At 39.0% G+C, this 24,121-nt stretch overlaps 1 protein-coding gene across 1 annotated transcript; it reads left to right on the top strand.

The window, feature by feature from the left end:
* Positions 1-15,012: 15,012 nt before the first annotated feature.
* Positions 15,013-16,682, top strand: LOC114646047 (dehydrogenase/reductase SDR family member 11-like). The gene has a single exon (XM_051920823.1). It carries the CDS (start codon positions 15,028-15,030, stop codon positions 15,793-15,795), a length of 768 nt encoding a protein of 255 aa, XP_051776783.1. The 5' UTR covers positions 15,013-15,027; the 3' UTR covers positions 15,796-16,682.
* The last annotated feature ends 7,439 nt before the right edge of the window (positions 16,683-24,121 follow it).

Here is a 24,121-nt window from a genome sequence, read left to right on the forward strand (position 1 = left end):
TCTATCTCTTTTCACCATTCCGTTATTTCACTGAGTAATAATTTCCGTTTGTTTGTGCTAATGCAATCTTTACTGTCCTTTTCTTGAGACTTTCAAATTTTCGTGCTTCTATTATCACTAACCTGCTCTGCATGCGTACTGCGCCAACGTTTTTTAATTCTTTATAACGTTCTACTTTGTCATGTACTCTGTTTTATTTCCGGCCCTGGGCTTGGTTAAATCTCTTGGCACAAAGACTTGTCTCGCGGAACGCGAAAGTGTCTCTCTGAGAAAATCATGTCTTGTCTCCTTCCAACCTTCCAAGATTTTTTTTTTTATAATAGAGAGACATATTGCCTACCAGTAAGCAGTGTGTGCACAAAGTTACACACATATTATATTACAATAACATGTTAAACCATACTATATATATAATATACAGTATATATTTCTGCTTTCTTTCTGTGTACATTTATGACCTGCAGTTTGTGCATCATGATAATCAGCAGTGAAAAATATTATGTTTATTTTGAACATTGTCATTTTTTCTTTTAAAGGATATTTCTGGTAGTTCAATTTTTAGATCAACAAAAATCATTGTTTGTTATACCACAGTGTTGAAACAATGATGGCACAACTTTTTGGCCAAATTATAAGAGTAATCAAAGATTCAACAAAGCAGCAATATATGCTGAGGAACCAGGCCCAGACTGAACAAAGTATAACGTTAGAGTACTAAAGTCCTATGGTAATTGAAATGTTCAAGATATGTCCCAGACTTAATCTCTTTCACCAGAGAAATATTGCTGCAAAATATTTGTTTCTTGCTATGTTCGTATTTTTTTAATAGAAATGCAACAAACATTAGTCTAAAGCCTTGTTTTTGTGTTGCAATCATGCAATTTCTTGCTGTCTCCAGGCCTCTTTTCAAACAACCTTCATACGTTTATACTGGCGTTCATGAGAAATCAGGGCCCAGTTCACACCTTTCATTAACATGCATCTCTAGTGATTACATTTATCCAAAATTAAATTCCAATCTTACTTTCTCATGTAGGTCTCTTACAATTTTTCCTAGTTTCACTTTGGTGGGCAAATGCTATCCAACAAAAAAAGAATATACAGTGTAACCTCGGGTCACGACCGTAATTCGTTCCAAAACTCTGGTCGTAACCCGATTTGGTTGTGACCCAAAGTAATTTCCCCCATAGGATTGTATGTAAATACAATTAATCCATTCCAGACCGTACGAACTGTATGTAAATATATTTTTTTAAAAGATTTTTAAGCACAAATATAGTTAATCATATACCATAGAATGCACAGCATAATAGTAAACTAAATGTAAAAGCATTGAATAACACTGAGAAAACCTTGAACAACAGAGAAAACCAACATTGCAAGAGTTTGCATTATAGCGCTACAAACCGCTCGCTAAAAACACTTTTTTTTAATGAGTTTTAAGCACAGGGAAAAAAAATGAACATTTGAAAAATCCATAATTTAATAAACAACCAAGAAAAGTAACATTGCAACAATGCATGCTACGAACCGATTGCTGTAAACAGAAGTGAAGTGGAGATTAAAATCCAATAGAAAAAAGTCTTCATTAAATACGAGGTTAAAACAATGCTCGAATCAGTCTCTTTAAAAACAAGCCCGGTGCATCTTTAACTGTCTTCTCGGCCTTATGTGGCCAGCCCTCTCTCTCTCGCGCACGCACGCGTGTGTGTGTCTCTCTCTCGAGTGTGTGTGTGTGTATCTCTCTCTTGTGTGCGTGTGTCTGTCTCTCTGTCTGTTTCGCTCGCTCTCTCGCACTCTTGCTCACTCTTGCTCGCTGCACAGGGAGAGACTGAACACATGCGGAAATCATCGGCACGCACAAACCGAAAGGGAAACTGGCTTGTTTGTATACCGAGTGTGTGGTCGTGAATAGATGCAAAAGTTTGGCAAACTTTTTGGTTGTAACCCGATTTGTACATGTTCAGAGACGTTCGTGAACCGAGGTTCCACTGTACAGGCAAAATTCCGTTACAACAAATATCTTTACAACGAAATTTTCATTACAACGAACTATTTTTATGGTCCTGACAGTTTCCCCATATGAAACGAGTCTATAAAAATCTTGTTACTACGAAATACATTCAGCAGATATTTTCATTACAACGAAGTGCCCAAAAGACCTTGAAATGCATGAATGAATCATCCACAGAGCAGCTAGTTCTGTGGTCGCAGCTCAGTTGTGCACAACAATCCCCAAACACAAACATTGTAAATTTTTTTTTTTTTTTTTCTTTGAACTTTCCTCTTACTGTTTTTTTGCTGTGTTTGTTTTCTGTGGTTTTCAGTGATACCTTTTTTCTTATTGCTCATCAACATTTGAAAAACATCCATTGGAATTTAACTCCTCCTGGAACCGCCACCTTATCGTGGTGGAGGGGTTTGCGTGTCCCAATGATCCTAGGAGCTCTGTTGTCCGGGGCTTTATGCCCCTTGTAGGGCCACCCAAGGCAAACTGGTCCTAGGTGAGGGATGAGACAAAGAGCATTTCAACAAACCTTCTATATGTGAATTTCCCATTGGGATTAATAAAGTATCTATCTATCTATCTATCTATCTATCTATCTATCTATCTATCTATCTATCTATCTATCTATCTATCTATCTATCTATCTATCTATCTATCTATCTATCTATCTAATGAATGAAAACTTTGGACGGCGTTTTCCCTCTTCCAGACGCGGGTCACCGGGGCCCCCCTCTGGAGCCAGGCCTGGAGGTGGGGCTCAATGGTGAGCACCTGGTAGCCGGGCCTGTACCCATGGGGCTCGGCCGGGCACAGCCCAAAGAGGCTACGTGGGTCCCCCTTCCCATGGGCTCACCACCTATGGGAGGGGCCAAGGAGGTCGGGTGCAGTGTGAGTTGGGTGGTGGCTGAAGGCAGGGACCTTGGCGGTCCGATCCTCGGCTACAGAAGCTGGCTCTTGGGACGTGGAATGTCACCTCTCTGAAGGGGAAGGAGCCTGAGCTAGTGCGCGAGGTCGAGAGGTTCTGGCTAGATATAGTCGGACTCGCCTCAACGCACAGCTTGAACTCTGGAACCAATCTCCTTGAGAGGTACTGGACTCTCTACCACTCTGTAGTTGCCCCCGGTGAGAGGCGCTGAGCGGGTGTGGGCATACTTATTGCCCCTCGACTTGGAGCCTGTTCATTGGGATTTACCCCGGTGGACGAAAGGGTAGCCTCCTTCCGCCTTCAGGTGGGGGGACGGGTCCTAACTGTTGTTTGCGCGTATGCGCTGAACAGCAGTTTGGAGTACCCACCCTTTTTGGAGTCCCTGGAGGGGGTGCTAGAGGGCATACCTTCTGGGGACTCCCTCATTCTGCTCAGAGACTTCAATGCTCACATGGGCAATGACAGTGAGAACTGGAAGGTCGTGATTGGGAGGAATGGCCCCCCCTGATCTGAACCCAAGCGATGTTTTGTTATTGGACTTCTGTGCTTGTCACAGATTGTCCATAACGAACACCATGTTCAAGCATAGGGGTGTTCACACAGTATGTGCACTTGGCCTCAGTTCGATGATCGACTTTGTGGTCGTGTCGTCGGACCTGCGGCCACATGTCTTGGACACTCGGGTGAAGAGAGGGGCGGAGCTGTCAACTGATCACCACCTGGTGGTGAGTAGGCTTCAATGGTGGGGGAGGATGCCGGTCAGGCCTGGTAGGCCCAAACATGTTGTGAGGGTCTGCTGGGAACGTCTGGCAGAGTCCCCTGTCAGAAGTAGCTTCAACTAGCAGAACTTCGACCACTTCCCGAGGGAGGTGGGGGACATTGAGTCCGAATGGGCCATGTTCCATGCCTCTATTGTTGAGGCGGCTGACCGGAGCTGTGGCCGTAAGGTGGTCGGTGCCTGTCATGGCAGCAATTCCTGAACCCGTTGAGTGGACACCAGCGGTGAGGGATGCCATCAAGCTGAAGGAGTCCTACAGGACCCTCTTTGTGCAGTGTCAACACTGTATATGGTGGGGATGGCGTGCTGCTGACTTTGACTCAGGACGTTGTGAGTCGGTGGGGGGAGTACTTCGAAGACCTCCTCAATCCCACTAACATGCCTTCCAATGAGGAAGCAGAGCCTGGGGACTCGGAGGTGGGCTCCCCCATCTCTGGGACTGAGGTCACCGAGGTGGTCAAAAAATTCCTTGGTGGCAGGGCCCTGGGGGTGGATGAGATATGCCTGGAGTTCCTCAAGGCTCTGGATGTTGTGGACTGTCTTGGTTGACACGCCTCTGCAGCATCGCATGGACATCAGGGACAGTGCCTCTGGATTGGCAGACCGGGGTGGTGGTCCCCCTCCTTAGAAAGGGGGACTGGAGGGTGTGTTCCAACTACAGAGGGATCACACTTCTCAGCCTCCCTGGAAAAGTCTATTCGGGGGTCCTGGAGAGGAGGGTCCATCAGATAGTCGAACCTCGGATTCAGGAGGAACAGTGTGGTTTTCGTCCTGGTTGCGGAACAATGGACCAGCTCTACACCCTTAGCTGGGTCCTGGAGGGTGCATGGGAGTTTGCCCAACCAGTCTACATGTGTTTTGTGGAGTTGGAAAAGGCATTCAACCATTTCCCTTGGGGAATCCTGTGGGGGGTACTCCGAGAGTATGGGGTACCGGATCCCCTGATAAGGGCTGTTCAGTCCCTGTACGATCGTTGTCAGAGCTTGGTCCGCATTGCCGGCAGTAAGTCGAACTCATTTCCAGTGAGAGTTGGACTCCACCAGGGCTGCCCTTTGTCACTGATTCTGTTCATAACTTTTATGGACAGAATTTCTAGGCGCAGCCAGGGCGTTGAGGGGGTCCAGTTTGGTGGACTCAGGATTGGGTCACTGCTTTTTGCAGATGATGTTGTCCTGTTTGCTTCATCAGGCCGTGATCTTGAGCTTAATCTGAATCAGTTCGCAGCTGAGTGTGAAGCGGCTGGGATGGGAATTGGCACCTCCAAATCCGAGACCATGGTCCTCAGACGGAAAAGGGTGGAGTGCCCCCTCGGGGTTGGGAGCGAGATCCTGCCCCAAGTGAAGGAGTTCAAGTATCTCGGAATCTTGTTCACGAGTGAGGGAAGAATGGAGTGTGAGATCGACAGGCGGATCGGTGCGGCATCCGCAGTGCTGCGGGCTCTGCATCAGTTTGTCGTGGTGAAAAAGGAGCTGAGACAAAAGGCAAAGCTCTCAATTTACCAGTCGATCTATGGTCTTACCCTCACCTATGGTTATGAGCTATGGATAGTGACCGAAAGAACGAGATAGTGAATACAAGCAGCTGAAATGAGTTTCCTCCGCAGGGTGTCTGGGCTTTCCCTTAAAGATAGGGTGAGAAGCTCAGTCATCCGGGAGGGGCTCAGAGTAGAGCCGCTGCTCCTCTGCATCGAGAGGAGTCAGATGAGGTGGCTCGGGTGTCTGATCAGGATGCCTCCTGGATGCCTCCCTGGTGAGGTGTTCTGGGCACGTCTAACTGGGAGGTGGCCCCAGGGAAGACCCAGGACATGCTGGAGCGACTATGTCTCTCAGCTGGCCTGGGAACACCTTCGGATTCCCCCGGAAGAGCTAGAAGAAGTGGCCGGGGAGAGGGAAGTCTGGGTATCTCTGCTCAAGCTGCTGCCCCTGCGACCCGATCTCGGATAAACGGAATAGGATGGATTGAATTTAACTCATTGTCACCCTCCTATAGAAACAGCAGACACCAAAAAACTATAACCATTCATATAAGAACGGCAAAAAGAAAAAAACGTTGCCAGTGAATTCGGAATTTCGCCATCGACAATGTCAACTTCCTTGAAAGGCCTAGCAAAAAATGAAGAATCTTGGGTTGCAAACATAAGCGAACTGCTGCATTTGAAGATGTTGAAAAAGCCGTTTTTATGTGGTTCAGTGATGCTCATGCAAGAAACATTCCTATTAATGCGGCACTCATTCAAAAAAATGTGAGGTTTCTAAATTCTCTTGGGACCTCCCCCAACTGGACAACACACACAAGAGCGTCCCGAAGTGCAGTCACCGTGTCTGTGGAAGACTGTTTATCCATTGCCGGGGCAATAGAAGTCTCATAGCTCTGATGAGGCTTGCCACCGAAGCAAACAGAAAAGATATCAATGGGTGATGCAAAGAACTGTATTATTTGGCTGCTAACCTAGCCACAACCCTGCCTGACTGCTGTGTCTATGTACAGGAGAGTGGCAGATCATGCTACATTAAATAACCCTGCTGTTCCTGTTTCAAGCTGAATAAAGCTGGTTTTGCTAAAGTACTGAGACTCAGCCTTGTGTTTTGGGGTGCAAGAGAGGGACTTATATCGTCACCATGATCTTTTAGGATTTGCTTCTGCAGCGCCTCACTGCAGCGCTGTGAGCCTGCTGTTGCCTTGCCCCGGCAACGGATAAACAATTTTCCACAGACGCGGCAATCACACTTCGGGACGTACTTCAGCGTGTCGTTCCCTTTGGGTGGGGGATCCCAAAAGAGTCCAGAAACCTAACAATATGAAGAAGAAGAAAAGGATTTGGCTTCTGATTGATAACTGTGCTGCCCACAACATGCTTCCACATTTAGATAATGTTCGCGTTGAATTACTCCCACCCAATTGCACGGCAGTGCTTCAGCCATTGGATTTGGGCATCATTCGCACCCTGAAAGTGTATTATCGCAAGGAAATGCTCAGAAAAATTCTCATCGGCATAACTTGTAGACAGGAGGAGATTAAAATTAACGCGAAAGAAGCTATTGGAATGATTGCAAATGCCTGGACACAAGTTAAAGAAAGCACTATAGTGACAAATACAGAATCTCATTACTACGAAATTTTCATTACAACAAAATATTTTTTAGGTCCCTGGCAGTTCATTGTAATGGAATTTTACCTGTATATGAATGCCAGGTGTAAATGTGGCCTAGGTGGTAGTGATTTAAGAGATCACAGAAGTGATAATGTTAAATTGCACATTGCATACATCACCTGCCATTAACTTTTTGAAACCCTTTTAGGAGATTACATGTCTGCATAGCAAGGGATGAAGAAGTCTTTAATTTGTCAAACTTCAGAATTGGATTCAGATGATGAGGATCTGAGGCTACGGATCTGCACTGGCAATCGGAAGGTTGCAGGTTCGAATCCCGTAAAAAATGCCAAAAGGGATTCAGCTCTGTTGGGCCCTTGAGCAAGGCCCTTAACCTGCAATTGCTAAGCGCTTTGAGTAGTGACAAAAGCGCTATATAAATGCAAAAAATAATTATTATTATTTTGTTGAATGTATGAAACCTTTGCTTTGAGTAATATGTGCACATTTAATCTTCTGTAAACAGCCACTACTATGGGGACACTGACTATGAAAGTGAACATGAAGTGAACTTCCCTTGACAAGATCTTCAAAGCCTTGACAGTCAACTGGACCTCACAAGTTATCCCCACATTCTGAACCTCAGATGCCATCACCACCTTTACCATCTGTACCACCTTGTCACTCTCCACCACACTCTTTGCTTCAGGTGCCACCTCTTTACCAGTCACGATGGTTCTCTGAAAATCCATCTCAACTAACTTCCAGGAGCCTTCCAAAAGTGTAAAATACTTCTGAACTCTTCAGGCCTACTTACAGAGTGGGTCGATGTGGAACAGAACCAATACCTTGCACTGGTAAGTTACGATCAGACTATTGATTGTACTCGTTTCACATATTCATCAACCTTCTGAACATATAGGGGCATAATTCAAGAAGTTATTAGTTATGTTACGAAATTTGTTGCCATGTTCAATTTGTGCTAGTATATTCCTTGATTTTTAGTGTTTTGGTTTTTAGATATCAAATTTTATATGTTCCAAAGGATATTCTAACATATGTGAGAATTGTGTTTGTTCCAAAGTGCAGGAGTAGGATCCATTGCCTTTTCCAATAAAGTAAAGGACAAAGTATTCAAATTAATAGTACCCTTTTTATATTTTGTTGTTGGCATTTATTTTTCAGCTGCAGATCTTCATATCCTCATATTGCTTGAACATATGAAGCACCAACTGTCACAATTGGCTGTCATGATCAGTTCACTATCTGGGCAGCTAAACATTGAATGCTCACCTGAGATGCCTGAGGAGGTCCAGTGTCCTTTACACTCCTTGGAGGAAGTGGATGATTTTAACAAGCTTAACATTATGGTTAACTATGAAATGAATATTCAGCTATGTTTTTCTTTTTTTACTTTGGAAAGTGCAACGTTTTAGCAGTATTTGTCTGAATGGCAATCATCATGTCAAAGTCAAAAGACATATGCTTGAGAGGGACCATTGATGCTGTTTTTGCATATATTTTAGTATTTTAATTCTAAAACCACTGCCTGTATATTACCTTTTGTCCTTGTAGATTTCTGTACTGGTATCTATTGGAGGACAAGATGCCAAGAATGTCTCTTGGAATATTCTTTCACATATTTTTGCAGATGATGTTGCAAAAAAGATAAACTGGAAGGGAGTGAATGAAAAATGGGCCTTCAGTCAAATGGCAACCAAAACCAAGTATCAACAAGTCCAATTATATTAAAATAGTCTAATTTTGTATAAAATTGTTATATTATACTGTATTGAAAAAGCTTTGCTCTGTGGTCATTATGCAGTAGTGCAAGTGCCGAACCCTTATTTCACCATTTCTATTACTGTGAAAAGTGCCTTAAAGCAACATTTTGCTATTTAATGTTTCTGATAATTGTTTTTCTGTTTGCCTGTAGGTGCAGTTTGCCAGAGGCATGTGGCAGCTAAAGCCACAAATGTGGACATTAATAAAGTTACCATTAAGTGGTTCAGTTTGGCATCTGACCATGGTGGAGGTCGCAAGGAGCGCTTCAGGAGAGTGCAGGCAGCAGTGCCTTCTGAATAAGGACCGATGTAAATACACTTTAGTAGTCAAGTTTATTGCTATTTTATTGTTTTGGATAGAATTTCTTCATTTTTGTAAGCACCCTACACTATTGTGTAAATGAATCCATTTTATATTTCTATATTTTAACCATGTTATTGGATAGTTAAACTGTTAAAATGCTCAATATATTAATATATTATGTTTCTTTGGAATTGTAGTTGTATGTTGGTGTTCCCTGTAGGGGGCGCTAGCTCCCTAGTTGGAATAAGTTCTTTTTTAATTGGGTTTTAATTGGGTTAATCGGGTTTAAGTAACCCGAAACTATATAGATATAATATTAAAAGGCGATATCCCTCCCATAGTGATATGGTGGTAAGAAATCACATAATAGAAAATAACTTAGCTTTCTTTAATGACGATTTACGTGGCATTACACACGAAATGAAGCCATAGCAAGACATTATCAAGGTGGGATCTTGATGTGTACAGTCTGCCATTTTTCGTCGCTGCAATGGAAGGATTTTCAGGATGGATGACGTTATCACCCATCCATCCGTCGGCTTCAAGGCTTTTGGCTGCTGTCCAAGTCTTTTATACTGTTTTCTCCACGTGCAGGCCCTTACTTAGGTTCCAAACAAGGCAAGGGAAATAGTACAATGCCCATTTTCATAGTTGTAACTTTCTCTCTTCAAATGCTTGCCTAGCAGTTCTAAATGCTGAGAGCCCCTGTGTGCTAACTGTATCCTGGCCTGTACATGTGAGTGGATTTATAAAATATTTTTTTGTACAGAGCACAGTGACATTAAAGTTATTATTCTAATTACAGTCGGCAGCTTTTGATCCATGCAATTGCATAGAGTTTACATAACATGACAATAAATAAACCAGTTATATACAGAAGGTTGCCATTCAGTTATTTTTCTCTTCTTAACTTTTGATACAACACACTTAAATTGTATGGTTGGAGAGAATATGGAGAAGAAAATACTATTTCACTTAACAGTGCTGGTAGATGATATCACTATAAATTAAGTATGCCATGAGTTAAAGGATTTGTTTCTTGTTTTTTCATGCTGTGTGTTTGGAAATTGCAACCCACAAAGGTATACTCTCTCAGCTCATCTGGAGTTGAAATAAGCCAGCATCTCTATAGAATGCTTTTGACACCATGTCAAAAGTCCATTCCTTGACTGCCTGAAGGCTGTTCTTACAGACCAAGGCATAATTAGGTATAATTAAATATTAGAAGGGTGACCGTGTATTACTCATTCATTAAGACAGGGTCACTATTTCATCTAGATTTTTTAACATTTCAGCAGAAGTTAGCTCTCTTTGTCTTATCCAGATTAGAAGCTGAGGTAATTTTAAGAACTCTACTGGGGCCAGATCTGGCACAGAGTCAGTCTGGTACTGTAATGGATGTGTACCAGAAAAGGCCTGGATTTTAACAAAATTATTTGATGCTGGTCCAGCTTTGGTCTAAATCCGGCCCAGGTAAAATATCCAGATCTGTGCCAGTATTGGGCTATTGTGCAAAAAGACACTGGACCGGGTCTGTATGCCAGATCTGGTCCTGATGCTGTAGTATATTCGGGCCATATCTGGAACTGTGTCCATTTGCTGTCTGGGTTATCAGTCCCCTGAAAGTAATGGGCAGGTAGCCCCATGTCTTGGGGAATCACAGCATAACACAAGGAACACAACAAAATACACATTGACATAAAGAAACAAAATAGTCAAAACTGTTAACAAAGAATATGAACAAAGTAAACATAAAATCAGCAACTGAACATTTGAAACACATTACACACATTAAATGATGATCACAAATGAGAGCTGAAAAACACAGTTGTGAAGAAATAATGCCTCAGCTCCACACTGAGGCAACTAAGGTCCTTATATAGACCTCTCAGGTAAATGCAGCCCTAATGATGGCTGAGAAAAATATTTAATCTGATGTTTTCATTAAGGTCAGAGATTTAAAAAAAATCAGAAAAAATAGAACTCAATGTGACAAACTTCAGACAACAGAAAAAAACTTCAAAATTTCCAGAAGACATTTCACATTAGCCATGCTGCATATTCCACAAGTCAAGCGATCCTGCCCAGTGCTCACAACTTCCCAAATATGTGTATTTTTACTAAAATGTTATTAAACAACTCGCTTTTGGAAAATGTTTCCATGAAGAAAATGCACTCACTAGACTGAAATGAGCATTTGCATTGTAGACCCACCTCCAGTCATTACATTTATATTCATATACACAACTGAAATTACATCTGGATTATTTTGGGGCAGGTTGTGAAACTGCACTGGTGAACTCACCTTCTGCTTGTTGAAACTGATATGCACAAACCAGAGGCATATTCTATTGCTGGTAATATTTACACTCATTTTTCTTTAACTGTTAACCTTAAGTAGTAAACATCTCTCAGTATCACGTGAAATGCACTACTTGCCAAAGAATAACCTGTTACTGGGCTGGACTTGAGACCAATGAATGTATTTGTCTGGATCGGGACTTCAATTCAAATACTACTGATTTAACTAAATTTTAGTAAAAACACATGCGTTTGAGATGTTGCGAGCATACAGCTAGATGAACTGGTATGTGGATTATGTGACACGAATAACGTGGGATTTTATTATAGACATTTTGATATTGCTGGCTGTTGTTTGATGCTATAGACTTCTGTTTTTTGAACCTTGTTTTATCTCATTTTTGCATTAAAACATCACATTAATTTGTAACATTAAAAAATATAATTTTTGGTTGGAGTATTCCTGTAATTACAGATTAATCCCCACCTCTGCAGAAAAAAATAAATTAGGGTATGAGGCTGGGGTAAAATTACAAATATAAAACAAACAAAAATAGGACAGACAAAAAAAGGAAGAGGGGGTCCAAATTGCAAAAATAATGAAGAACCAGAGAAGTGGCGAAGTACACAAGTAATCAAAAAATGGCAAATTCCCCTTCCTAATTGCCAGATATCTTTCTACCTGTAGATGGAAGCAAACAGTCATAATAAATTCCCTTGTATTTAACATTCTTTGAGTATTTGTGTTTATATAAGATGGAATAGGCAATGCAAATAATAATGAAGTGACCTGGAAAAGAACAACAAGTAATAAAAAATTGCCTTTATACTGTGTGATACTTTAGAAAAAAAGCATATTAAGTGAAAACATTGTGAATCGGGCAGATGAACACTGTCAGTTTTAAACCAGTCCTTCTAATTTTATTTTTTTATCTCTGTTAACTACAAAAGAAAAAAGCATTTACTGTTTATAGTGCTGTACAAACTGTGATCTCATATGAATAAATGTAGGTAAGAATTTCACTATAATCTGTAAATGTGACCATAATAACCTTATAAACCTATAAACCAATAGACAGCTCCATTAAAGGTATCATGCTTATAAGGTTCTATTCATTATATGATCTCATGAGATGTCACATGACATGCAACAAATTATGTGGGGCGGAACACACACAGGACATTTGCAGTTGTCATAGATACTGTACTTGTATTTATTGTGAGGCTATTAGATGGTCTTTAAATGTGTTTAATGTTTTTTGTTTCTATATTTTATGAATATTATATATATTTCTATATTATATGAATATTCTTTTTGGCTGTTTAAAAATTAGTCTCAGCACATTTTTTCATGTTACTGAAATAAAAATAGAAAGCTGTTCTTCAGATTCTATTATGAAACTGGACATGGCTAACATACATTGTAAAAAAAAAGACATACTGTAATATGTAATATTTTCAAACATCTGTGATGAAGTAGCGCCCAGTCCAGAGCTGATTTCTGCCTTGTGTCTGATGCTGCTGGGATAGGCTCTGGAGCACTGTGACCCTAGATTGGATTAATCAGATTTGAAAATATTGTTACATTAAAGTCTGCCTGATCTAGTCAGAGTTCCAAAACCAACCCAAGCAGCATTGTGTGTAAGGCAGGAACCATCCCTCATTGGACATCACATATTCACAAGGTTCACTGACTCAAACACATCCATACTCCACACAGAGCAAGTTTGGAATCAACAAATTACTGATCATTACATAACTTTGGGGATGCGATTAATAAGCCAGGGTACATATAGAGGATGTATAAACTCCAACCAGACAATACATTTATGCAGGAATCAAATGCAGGATGCTGGAGCTGTGAGGCAGAACTGCTAGTCACTATGGCTGCTGTGGCATCCGGAACCCAATTAGCAGCTTAAAATTGTTAGGCTTGTAATTTACATATGGCAAAGTCTGAAGTTATGTCTTTGAAATATGTGTAGATATTCAGCATGAAAGTGGCTTGAAAATCGTGTATGACTGCTGAAAAAACTAGGCAATATAACAGATCAGGTTAAAAATGTATACCAAATATAATTTAGAAATAAAGCTGGTATGAATTTGTTCTGTCTTACACAAATGAAATAGAGGACTAAAGCAAATTAATCTTCTCAGTTTCTCATACTGTGTAACCCTTTTGGTGTATGTATGTGTGTGTGTGTGTGTGTGTGTGTGTGTGTGCTGTGCAATAATTTCAATTTAAAATGTGTTCCAGCCTTGCGATTCTGCTTGGACTAGATCTGGTCCTTGGACCAAGTAGATGAATATTAGCAAATAACCAAAATGACATAATGTGTTGGAATAAAATGCCTTGTATAATATGGAAGTTGCTGTTCATCTATGACACATACAGTCAAGTTCAGGTTTATTGTCACATGAACAATGAAATTCTTACTTATATGTCTGACCCATCATGGCTACAGGTGGGTCTTGCATTTCAAAGCACACAACCAGGAGGCAAATAAAACAGGAAACAGGCTGAGATCTCACACATGCAAACAATGCAGTCAGCATTTCAACACTGTTAGTGAAGAAAAAACTGTATAAATAAGACTTCAATGTTTTTATTTATTAAATTATTTTTTCTGTTGTTATATTTTTTGCACACAGGAAACAAAAGGAAGAGTGCAATAAAAGGCTACCAATGTTAAATGCCTTAGAGCCTCTCCTCTTCTCTCCACACAAAGGAAGCAGAAGGGAGGGACACAGGACACACCCATGAAGAACAACAAGAAGCAGGGGACTTTAGTCGCAACTAAGAAGTTCATAGAGGGATGGAAGAGGATCACCCCTTTTTGGTCAGCCCCTCCAGGGATTATAAAAGAAGGGAGAACAATGAAGGAGTTTGTTTAGTGAGGCAAGAACTTACGTGAGAAATTGCTTCATGCATCCCAGAGATGAAATGAACTGACTAAGGACAGAGAAAATCCACACAGAAGAAAAAAATAAATATGTAAGCAGACTTTGTATCGAAGATTTTGCAGTCCTTTGTCTTGATTCACTGAGTGGCCCCCCTGTGGCCACATTGTTATAGTCCATTCAGAAACAGTGCAGTATGTCACAAAGTACTTTTGTTGCACTGAATTTCATGCAGAAAAAGAGCATACCATGTGTAACTGGGTCATTGTTCTGCTTACAGCTCTGTTACTAATATCTGTGAATCTACCTCTCTAAACTGAACTGGTATAGCCTGATTTGACTTGAGAGGGGCAGGGCTTCCTGTTTATACATTATTCTTGATAGAGCCATCACTAAGGCAGGTTGCTGTGAAGCAGTTTTTTTTAACATCTGTCATCTCAGGTATGAATCAATTCAGTATAAGTCAATGATAATTACTGTTTACTGTATTTTTTTATTATTGATACACGATAAAGGTTTTATTCATCTATTAGGAAATCATTGTGTGGTGTTTGATAAGTACTGAATTTTTGCAGTTACTGCAATCTAGATAGATATGCAGTAAATGTGTTTATCCCCTGTGGTAAAATCAGGAATAGAAACATAAAATGTGAGTATCCAAAATACACAAAAACATTGTAAAATGTGAGTATCCAAAATACTATATAATGGAAATGTGGAAAGGAAATGTGTCTTTCCAGCAGAGTGTGACAAAGTGCTGCATGGTAATTCGCATATGCAAGCAAAAATGTCACTATATTCTGTACACATGACAAAAATGTACCTTTAAAACCTGTAATATTTGTAACTTAATCCTTTATGTGCATATTATAAGGGAAAGCTCTTATAATACACTTTTATTTCATTACAGACTCTTGCTCATTGCTTTTAACAAGATGGAACGCTGGAAAGGCAGAGTGGCTCTGGTGACCGGGGCTTCGGTGGGAATTGGTGCGGCCATTGCCCGGGCTTTAGTCCAGCATGGTATGAAGGTGGTAGCCTGTGCTAGGAATGTGGATAAAATAGAGAAACTGGAGGCTGAGTGCCAGAGTGCTGGTTATGCTGGAACACTATTCCCTTACAAATGTGACCTGTCCATTGAAGAGGAGATTCTTTCAATGTTTTCTGCCATCAAGACCCTTCACCAAGGAGTGGACGTATGCATCAATAATGCTGGCCTTGCTCATGCGGAGCCACTTCTTTCAGGCAAAACAAAGAACTGGAGGAATATGATAGATGTGAACATTCTGGCTCTTTCAATTTGTACCAGGGAGGCCTATCAGTCTATGAAGGAGCGGAATGTTGATGATGGTCACATTATAAATATTAATAGCATGTCTGGCCATAGAGTGGTGCCTCAGTCCTATCTACACTTCTATTCAGCAACCAAGTATGCAGTTACTGCACTGACAGAGGGCCTCCGCCAGGAACTAAGAGAAGTCAATAACCACATAAGAGCTACAGCTATATCTCCAGGTTTGGTGGAAACAGAATTTGCTTTTCGACTGTACAAAAATGATCCAGAAAAAGCAGCGGCTACTTATGAAAATCTCAGATGTTTAAAGGCTGAAGATATAGCTGCTGCTGTTATTTATGTACTTAGTGCCCCTCCATATGTACAGATTGGTGACATCCAGTTGAGGCCAACAGAACAGATATCCTAGTAACTGAACCAGGAAAAATTTGTACTAAGTAGAACACTCAGAAGAAAAAAGCAAGTATATAATGTGTCCTGAAGTTTTACATATGGGAATTAAATAGCCTGTTTTGTCAACAGAATGCCCATATTCCAGCCCACCTGCTTCTCAAATAGCACAAAACAGCAATCAGATTGGTTTTGGATTTACCGTATAGCATATCTGGAGAGATGTTTTTATTTATTTTGTACTTATCAAAAATCAGTTTGATTTTGCTTTGGAGTGATGGATGATTATCATCAATGTATGTTAGTTTTGTTTTTATTGTTAATTACGCTATTAACTGTTTCTGACTGTTAGGAGCTGAAAGATTTTTTGGAGTGAATTCTAGCACAATAGCTCTGATAATAATCCCATTTGGGGTTAAAAAGCTTATGTTTATGGCTATGATGACTTCAAGAATTCTAGCATCTCTTTTTCATTTTTCTTAACAAATATTTTTTTATTAATCAATTTCTACATATTTTCCATGGTTGTTTCAGTTTTGACATTTTTACAGTTTTCAAGAGTTTTGCGGCCGATTTAAAAAAAAAAAAAGTTATGCTAATTATTGTCTTTTAAACACTTATTATATTAGTTTCAGGAGGTAGAAAACATTAACCACACCATCTATTAATACTGTAATAATTTTGCCTGAAGATAATTTTATAAGGTAGAATACAGTGTTGGGTCCAATTTGTTATTAGATTTTTATAATGTGAGTCATACAATTGTGCTCAATGGCCACTTTATCAAGTACACCTATCTAGCAATAGGCAAGACACCCTTTTGCCTATAGAACAGAGTGAATTCTTAGAGGTATGGATATAAAATGTCACTGCAAGAATTACTTAGCGATTATGGCTCTGTGGTTCATGCTGACACAAGAGTGTCTTATGCTCCACTTTATGAGAAAGAGCTTTATTGGACTGAGATCTGTTGATTGTCAATGTAGTAAACTAGACTTCCTTTCATATTTGTCAAAGCTACTTCGTGTTTTTTTTTTTTTTTGCAAAATTTCACATTATCCTTCTGCTTCTACATTGTCATAATACTAATTTGTCAATAGGTGGCTTAATAATACGTGCCAGGAACACACCCCTCACATCTTCACATTGTGTTGTTGCCACAATGCAGAATGGATCTATGGATTCCTACTTGCAAAAACAGAAATTCATTAGACCAGGCAACAATGTTCCAATTGTCTATCATCCATTGTAGCCTCACCCTAGCAGTTCCAACAGCAATCATCTATAGGCCATCAATTTCATGGTCCGATATGATGTAAATTTGGTAATAACCCTATTAACATCAGTGCTGTGAAGAAATGTTATGAGTATTGTGGCGTTTCCGTTTGGTTAAATGAGTCTGGCCATTCCCCTTTCATTAACAAGTTGGTTTTGCTCACAGAACTACCATTCACTGAATATATATATTTATTGCACAATTTTCTGTAAACTGTAGAGACTATATGCAATTTGTAAGGGGCACAGTCTCCCCAAACACTGTTTTTTTTTTTTGTAATTTGTCTAGTGGTAGTCCAAAATAATTCTGCTGAAAAAACCTCAAAAGAGGTAGCTGATAACAAAAACATGGGAATATTAGGACAAAAAAGTGCTTCACTTTTAATCCTTTAAATTGGAATATGCAAGGAGTTACAAAGACGATGACCCTCATATTATCATCAAGCTTACTGCATGAGTATCTGGCACTGCTGCGATTTAGACAAGTTTCATGTCTGGCTTTTAAATGTGAGTCCTTAGCTGATCTCTCTTGTCTTTGCTCTAAAATGGGTCCAAAAGCTGAAAGACATGATGACTTACAAGAAGGCAGGACTCAGAAATATCAACTCATGAAGACACAAGACAGTAGCTGTATTGTTTATTACACAGCAGCCCATTTACCATCTTTTTTCAGGTATTACAATATTTTTTGTAAATTTTTAAAAAATTTTTCTCATTCAGAAATTCCTGAGCCGGCAAGCTATGATTTTCTTTGTTTTAATTTCCCTGCGAAATGCACCTCATTTAGTGTCTGATATTCTCAATACAACATAAAACACTTTTACATGGAAGCTAAAAACCATATGTAGAATGTAGAAATATAGCAAATAACTGCATGATTTAGAATAACCAATTAAAAGTATAAATCATAGTAGGATACTCATCGTTGATTATATTTGCTGCACACTATATTGCAGTGCATGAAAAGCCTAGGTGTCAGCTGTTTCTGAGATACTGGAATCCACCACAACTGACAAAAACAATTACACCCATTTAATTATGTCTCATGCCCATTGTAATGTTTGTCAAACCATAACTAAACGTTTAGCCAAGTCTACCAGCTACCAAATGGTCATTTGGAGAAGCAGGCTAGTTATAATAATGAAAGGCTGTACTTAATAAAGTAACCACTGAGTATAATAGTAATAGTAGTATCGGTATATAGCAGCTGTAGTTTTGCCTTGTGAACAAAGAAGAGTGAGATTCCTACTTCATGTGTGACAAACATCCCCACTCTCCAAGACCATGATAGGCAAGAATGTATAAAGTACAAAACTTGCTTTGATTTAATAGAAAACACATATCTACTTAGCTAATGTACCCTTCACCCCTGCTTCTGGTAATCAGTATATGTGTACTATTTAGAAAAAATAGAGGCTACCTTGAAGATTAAAAATTCAGGCTAAAATTGTGACATAGTAGCTGATATGCTGACTTTTCCATCAAAATTCGTCATTTTCAACACATATGTCTTGATGTAGTGTGTGTTTCTGGGTGAGTAAACTGCCTTTGTCCCCATTTAAAAAAAAAAAAAAAAACAATCTTGACCTTCTAAGTTGACTTAAGTAAAGGCATCATCTCATCTAACTAAAAAGGCTTGAATTAAGCTCCAGATAGAAATTGAATATGTCTCTGTTAATTTAATATACATTTGTTTGCACATATATTTAATCTACATGTTTTTTGATTTTTAAATTTGATTTGCTATTTTTTGTTAATTCCTTGAGGGGAAATTGTCTTTTCTCATGACCTGTGGGAGTCAGAGCGTAGGGTCAACCATTGTACAGCACCCCTAGAGCAATTTTCAGGTTACAGATTTTGCTCAAGGACCCAACAGAGTAGAATCTGTTGTGGCAGTAACAGGATTTGAACTGGCTTTTTATTGAGATAACTATAAGTTTACTAAGTAGTGAAACATGACCATGTGCAACATTTAAACATACACTGTTTTACAGATAACACATTTTTTTAACTGCATACATTTTTAGTATTGGAAAAAATAGTGTGAATGATAGGACAGTATTACAAAGCAAAATCCACAGAACAAATACCTTTTTAGTGACCTGTATAAGCCTATTGAAACAGTTGTTAAGAACCCTTCTTAAACAGGACGGCAGCTGACATGCTTTTCCTTTAAGGTTTCCAGTCATCCAGATGTCTCTCTTCTTGTTAAGCTCTCAGCCTACCGATGCTTCCTCCTTAATCCCTTTGGTTTTCTAGCAATGTTCCTGCCTGCATGCTCAAGAGCCTTGATCTGCTATTTTGCTCTTAAAGGCTCTAATTAAATAACTTTTAATAATTTATCATGTTAAGCGACACCTAGGGTAACCAGTGATTAACTCTCCAACTTGCATGTGGATAATGGTGACTCATGGAACACTATTGCCAGTTTTTGTGGTAATACTCTTTCGGATGCCTCATCTGTTGTATCAACAAAAGAACCTGTATTATTACTTTGTCTCTTTACAGCATTGTTGTTGTCTATTATTCCTAGTTTGAGATAATCCTAATCCCTCAATGACCTTGGAAAAGAATATAAGGAGTACTGCCGGTCACTTACGGTTGTTAGGGGAACTTGAATTATTATAGTCTTCATGGTCTGACAGCTCTTAGCAGCCAATTGGCCACTGCCCCTCTGTGTTTGGCTGTGTATCTGACCTTCCCTCTCAGGAATTAGCTGCTCAATGTCCCTTTCCATATACCTGCTGCTCTCCAACTTTCAGTGTGTATGGTATAATTTTTATTCGGGTGCTAATGTTTTTTTGGATTTGCAGTGTTCTGATTTGATTGGATGATGAAGAGTTTATTATCAGTGTAAATATATTTTTTTACAATTTGTTAAGCTGCCAGTCACATTTGATTACAAATATTGCAGATACACATTAACGTTCAACACACTCTTTCTTAATTTGTTATCGTGAAGCATACTCTTGTCAATATATTAACAAAGCCAGAAAATCTTTCAAAATAAAACTCAAAAGATTTTTTTGTTAATAATCAAAAAGTCAACCTCCATATGCTCCTGAGTAAGATGAACTATCATCTAATGTCATTAAACATCCCACATCAGTGGTACAGATTAAGCAGAGTCGTAATTTATAGTCTTGTTTGCACCTCTGTGAAAATGGCAAATATGCCTGATATTAATGTAGACATAGATTGGATAATGACAGTGGCGTTAGTAAGACACAAGAAGGCAGCTGCATGACAATAAAAATTATATGAATACATTAATGAATTAATAAATAAACTAATTTCAATCCCTATTGTTCTTGATTAAGGTTTTCATCCCTTTTTAAGACACCTTGACTTTCCACTTTGACCTTTTCTTGCCCCTAACTCATTGGGCATTCCTAACCTGAGATGTTTTTAGCTCCAATCAGTGTCCTCTTGTGTTTGAAGATGGGAAATGATTTAAGGCAAAGCCTGACAGAGACACAACTCAGAATTAAAGTGACCATGGAAGAGGCAATTAGGTCTGTAACAGAATATTGAAAGTATTGAAGGTAGTAGACATGTGACCACGCTATCCCCATGACAGGAAGGATCTAGATGTTGTGAAACTGTGCATCATACTCAGTGGGGCAAACAGATAGTTTCCACTTATTCTTTAATCTTTCCTCCTTTAGATAGTTTCCACTTATTCTTTAATCTTTCCTCCTTTTCTTTGATCTTTTCTTTTCTCCCTTCAATCATCCCACTCCTGCTTGATTTTGTTAAATTAAGTTAGTTTCTGTTCAACTGAATTTCTTGTTGTGTTATGTATTTGAAAACATATGAGATATGTTTATTCATGTAATAGCATATTTAGAGTAATATAAATTTTGAGTAAGTGAGACCACAATAGCTTGGATTGGAACTGGAAATATTTAAATCATCTCACAGAATGTCAACACAAAAAGAGGTTATAGAACAAATGTTGGGGATAGAGATGAGAGAAGATGATCAACAAACAGACACCAGTAAAACAGGTTGCAGCAAATGCAAAGCCATAAAAGAAATAGCTGGTAATAGTTTGATGCTAATAGTCACTACACTGATGGCTTAGGTCAGATGTTGGTCCCTCAGAAAGTCCCCAGGTGACAAAGAGTAAAACGATTTGTAAGAAAAGATCTAGACATGGGAATGTAGAAGCAGTGAAGAGTTGCTATGCCACAGTTGTTGTGAGTGCATTTGAGTCAATAAACAGAGAAACAGAAGGGTAGGCAAAACCAAGAACAGCATCTTTCACGGGGGCTACTTTAGACTCTGAGCCATTTAAGAGCGACAGCAGGCTCAAGGATGCTAGATGTGAGGTTCTGGTAAAGAGAATTCTAGCCTGGTGTTCCTGGAGCAAATAAGTGCAGGCCCCAGATCCCAGAATGAGGTTTAAATCTACGTCAGTGCTAGGGATTCATTGAGTATAGTTGTGGAAAGACTGCTGTGAAAACTTGACTAGAGGGAGGAAGAAAGCTCAGAGCCTAGAAAGAAAGGAAAAGAGAGTACAGTTTAGGATACGTGGGCAAGCCTCTCTGCCAGACATATGGGAATTCAAGACCTATTTAGGTATTCTTATCTGTGTATATGTAATTTAAATGCTCCTTTTTGTGTAAATATTTTTGTTAATAAAAGTGCCACTTTTAATTCATTTTTGGTCTCCTTGGTGTATTTATGGGCACACAGGGCTGACACGAGGGCCCTCTTCTATCATAATGTAAATGCCATAATGAAAAAAATAAGTACAATCTTTTTTATTCAATGTTTTATATATTAGACCCTAACTAACAATCATGTAGTTCTCACCAGGTCCCAGAATTAGACAAATCTAAACTAAGGTGAGAAATAAAACAAACTTTTAATTTGTCTCTTTTATTCAAGCTAACAACCAGAAGGCATGTGTGGAAAAAATGTGAGAGTACTCCCTTACTGCTTAGCTTTCCTATGAATTAGGAAGGTAATTAGACTTGGGTGCTTCTAATCTGGTGAACTTGGTGAGTTATAATGTGCTATCTCCTCTTTTTAAAAACACAGTTTGTGACAGTCCTGTCAAGCTCATTCAGATTGGTTATAACACTGTGTTAAGGAGAACAGGAGGCTTAAAGGTATTTGACTTTAATCATAGCTCTAGTGTCAGTGTTGGTTTGTTTGGTATTCACAGCTTGTGTAAAGAAATCAATATTTTATGTACAAAATCATATTGTCAAGCCTCCTAAACCCAGTCCAGGGATAGTGTGCAAAAGAGAAACCTATCCAGGACTGGGTACAGCCCACTGCAGAACCCAGTTATTCTTACAATTTAGTATTGCCAGCTAACCTAACACACATTTTGGATGTGAGAGAAAAACACATGCTGAACAAAAGGGAGAATTGCAGTCACTACAATGCAGGACTTTAATGCAGGATCCAAGATCCATGCACTGCATCTGAGAGGCAACAGCACAGACCACTATGTTACCATGCTGAATTACATACAAAATAATTTAATACAAATATTCGAAAAAGATTCTTCTTAAAGGTAAATGATGACAACCTTGGCACTTCAGCACATCTGCGCCTTTTGATTTTTATTCCACCTAATTACATAATCAGAGCACAAGGCATGAATTTATCTTAATGACTAATTAAACTATTTGTGTCCTATTTCATTATTATGTTAAGTTCCCAACAGGTTTTTTTTCTTACCAAGAAATTAATGTTTTGCTTTAATACAATATACAAAACTTAATCTCTCATTTCTTTTTAAATAACGCAGCAACAAAAAGATGAGCAAAAAAAAGCACGCATTGCTTCATTATAAATGGTTTTATAATTGTGAGTGATCTAAACTCAGATTAATTCTGTTTATTTTAGTCATCTTTGTTGTATGAACTTCTAAATCATGTTTAATACTTAAAGTAGTTTATCTATTTCATGATGTAGTTTGTCTATTTCATGATTAAAGAAATCTGGACTCATAGTTAACTAATTTAATAAACAACGAGAGACTAAATTTTCTTTTCCTTATTGAACATTAAATGTACAATGTCAAAATATATTCTGTACGCTGCCCTTTAACTGATTAGTTTACAAATGTCAGTCTAGAGCAGTGGTTCCCAAACTCAATCCTGGGGACCCACTGTGGCTGCAGGTTTTTGTTCCAACCAACTTCTGTTTTTCATTGAACTCATAGCCTAATTAAGTGAGTCATTATTTCCCAGTTTCTGTGTTTTGGAGTCAATGTAGAAATTACAAACTAAGTTTGGTGGATTTTTAATAAAATGTAATAAGCAATTATTTGGGGAATATGCATTTTTTTAAAGTTTTTAACAGTATTTTCAACCTAATTTTCATTCTGCTTTTCCAGGTGATCTGGTTATTTAATTGATTATTTAATAATTAGAGAGGCTGACACTGAAGTCTTTGCTGCTTTCATCATCCCTGGTGCCTGTTGTGCTGGTTGTTAATTGTCACTGTTAGGGTTCATTTATACTTCACACTCAGAACGCGCACGCATCATGGCTGCCAAGTGTTCCCAGAGTTAAGTTGACACGTCTTCTGAACACGTCCTCAGAAATTAACGCAACGTGTGCGCGAGTTGCAGTACCAACAAAAAGTTGGGGGGCGCAGTGTGATAAAAGTTGGAATGTGATGTCAGAGTCTCTGTTTAATATCTACGTGTGGCAGAAAGCCTCTTTGAGGATCCTACAGGATTGATGTGCGCGCTTCAATGTTTGATAAATGGATCGATGTGGTGAAGCAAAATGGCGACATACAAATGCATTCATGGTGCTTTTATATTCAAGCATCACATATTCCCGATCGTAATAACACCACACGATACATTTTAAAAGTCTCACATACCATCTTTTGTGGTGTTTTTTTTTTTTTTTTTGCAACTTCACAACAGCAACATAATGTACAGTGCTGTAAGGAGGCTTCCTCCTGACCTGACAGCAGCGGCAAACAGCAATAGATCACCACACAGAACACATTAAATGTATGATATTCCAACTCTCTGCATATTTAGAATCCTTAGATTTATACTTGATATCACTTTCATGATGAAATGCATT

Source organism: Erpetoichthys calabaricus, chromosome 1, assembly GCF_900747795.2.
Source record: "Erpetoichthys calabaricus chromosome 1, fErpCal1.3, whole genome shotgun sequence".
NCBI classification, from domain to species: Eukaryota; Metazoa; Chordata; class Cladistia; order Polypteriformes; family Polypteridae; genus Erpetoichthys; species Erpetoichthys calabaricus.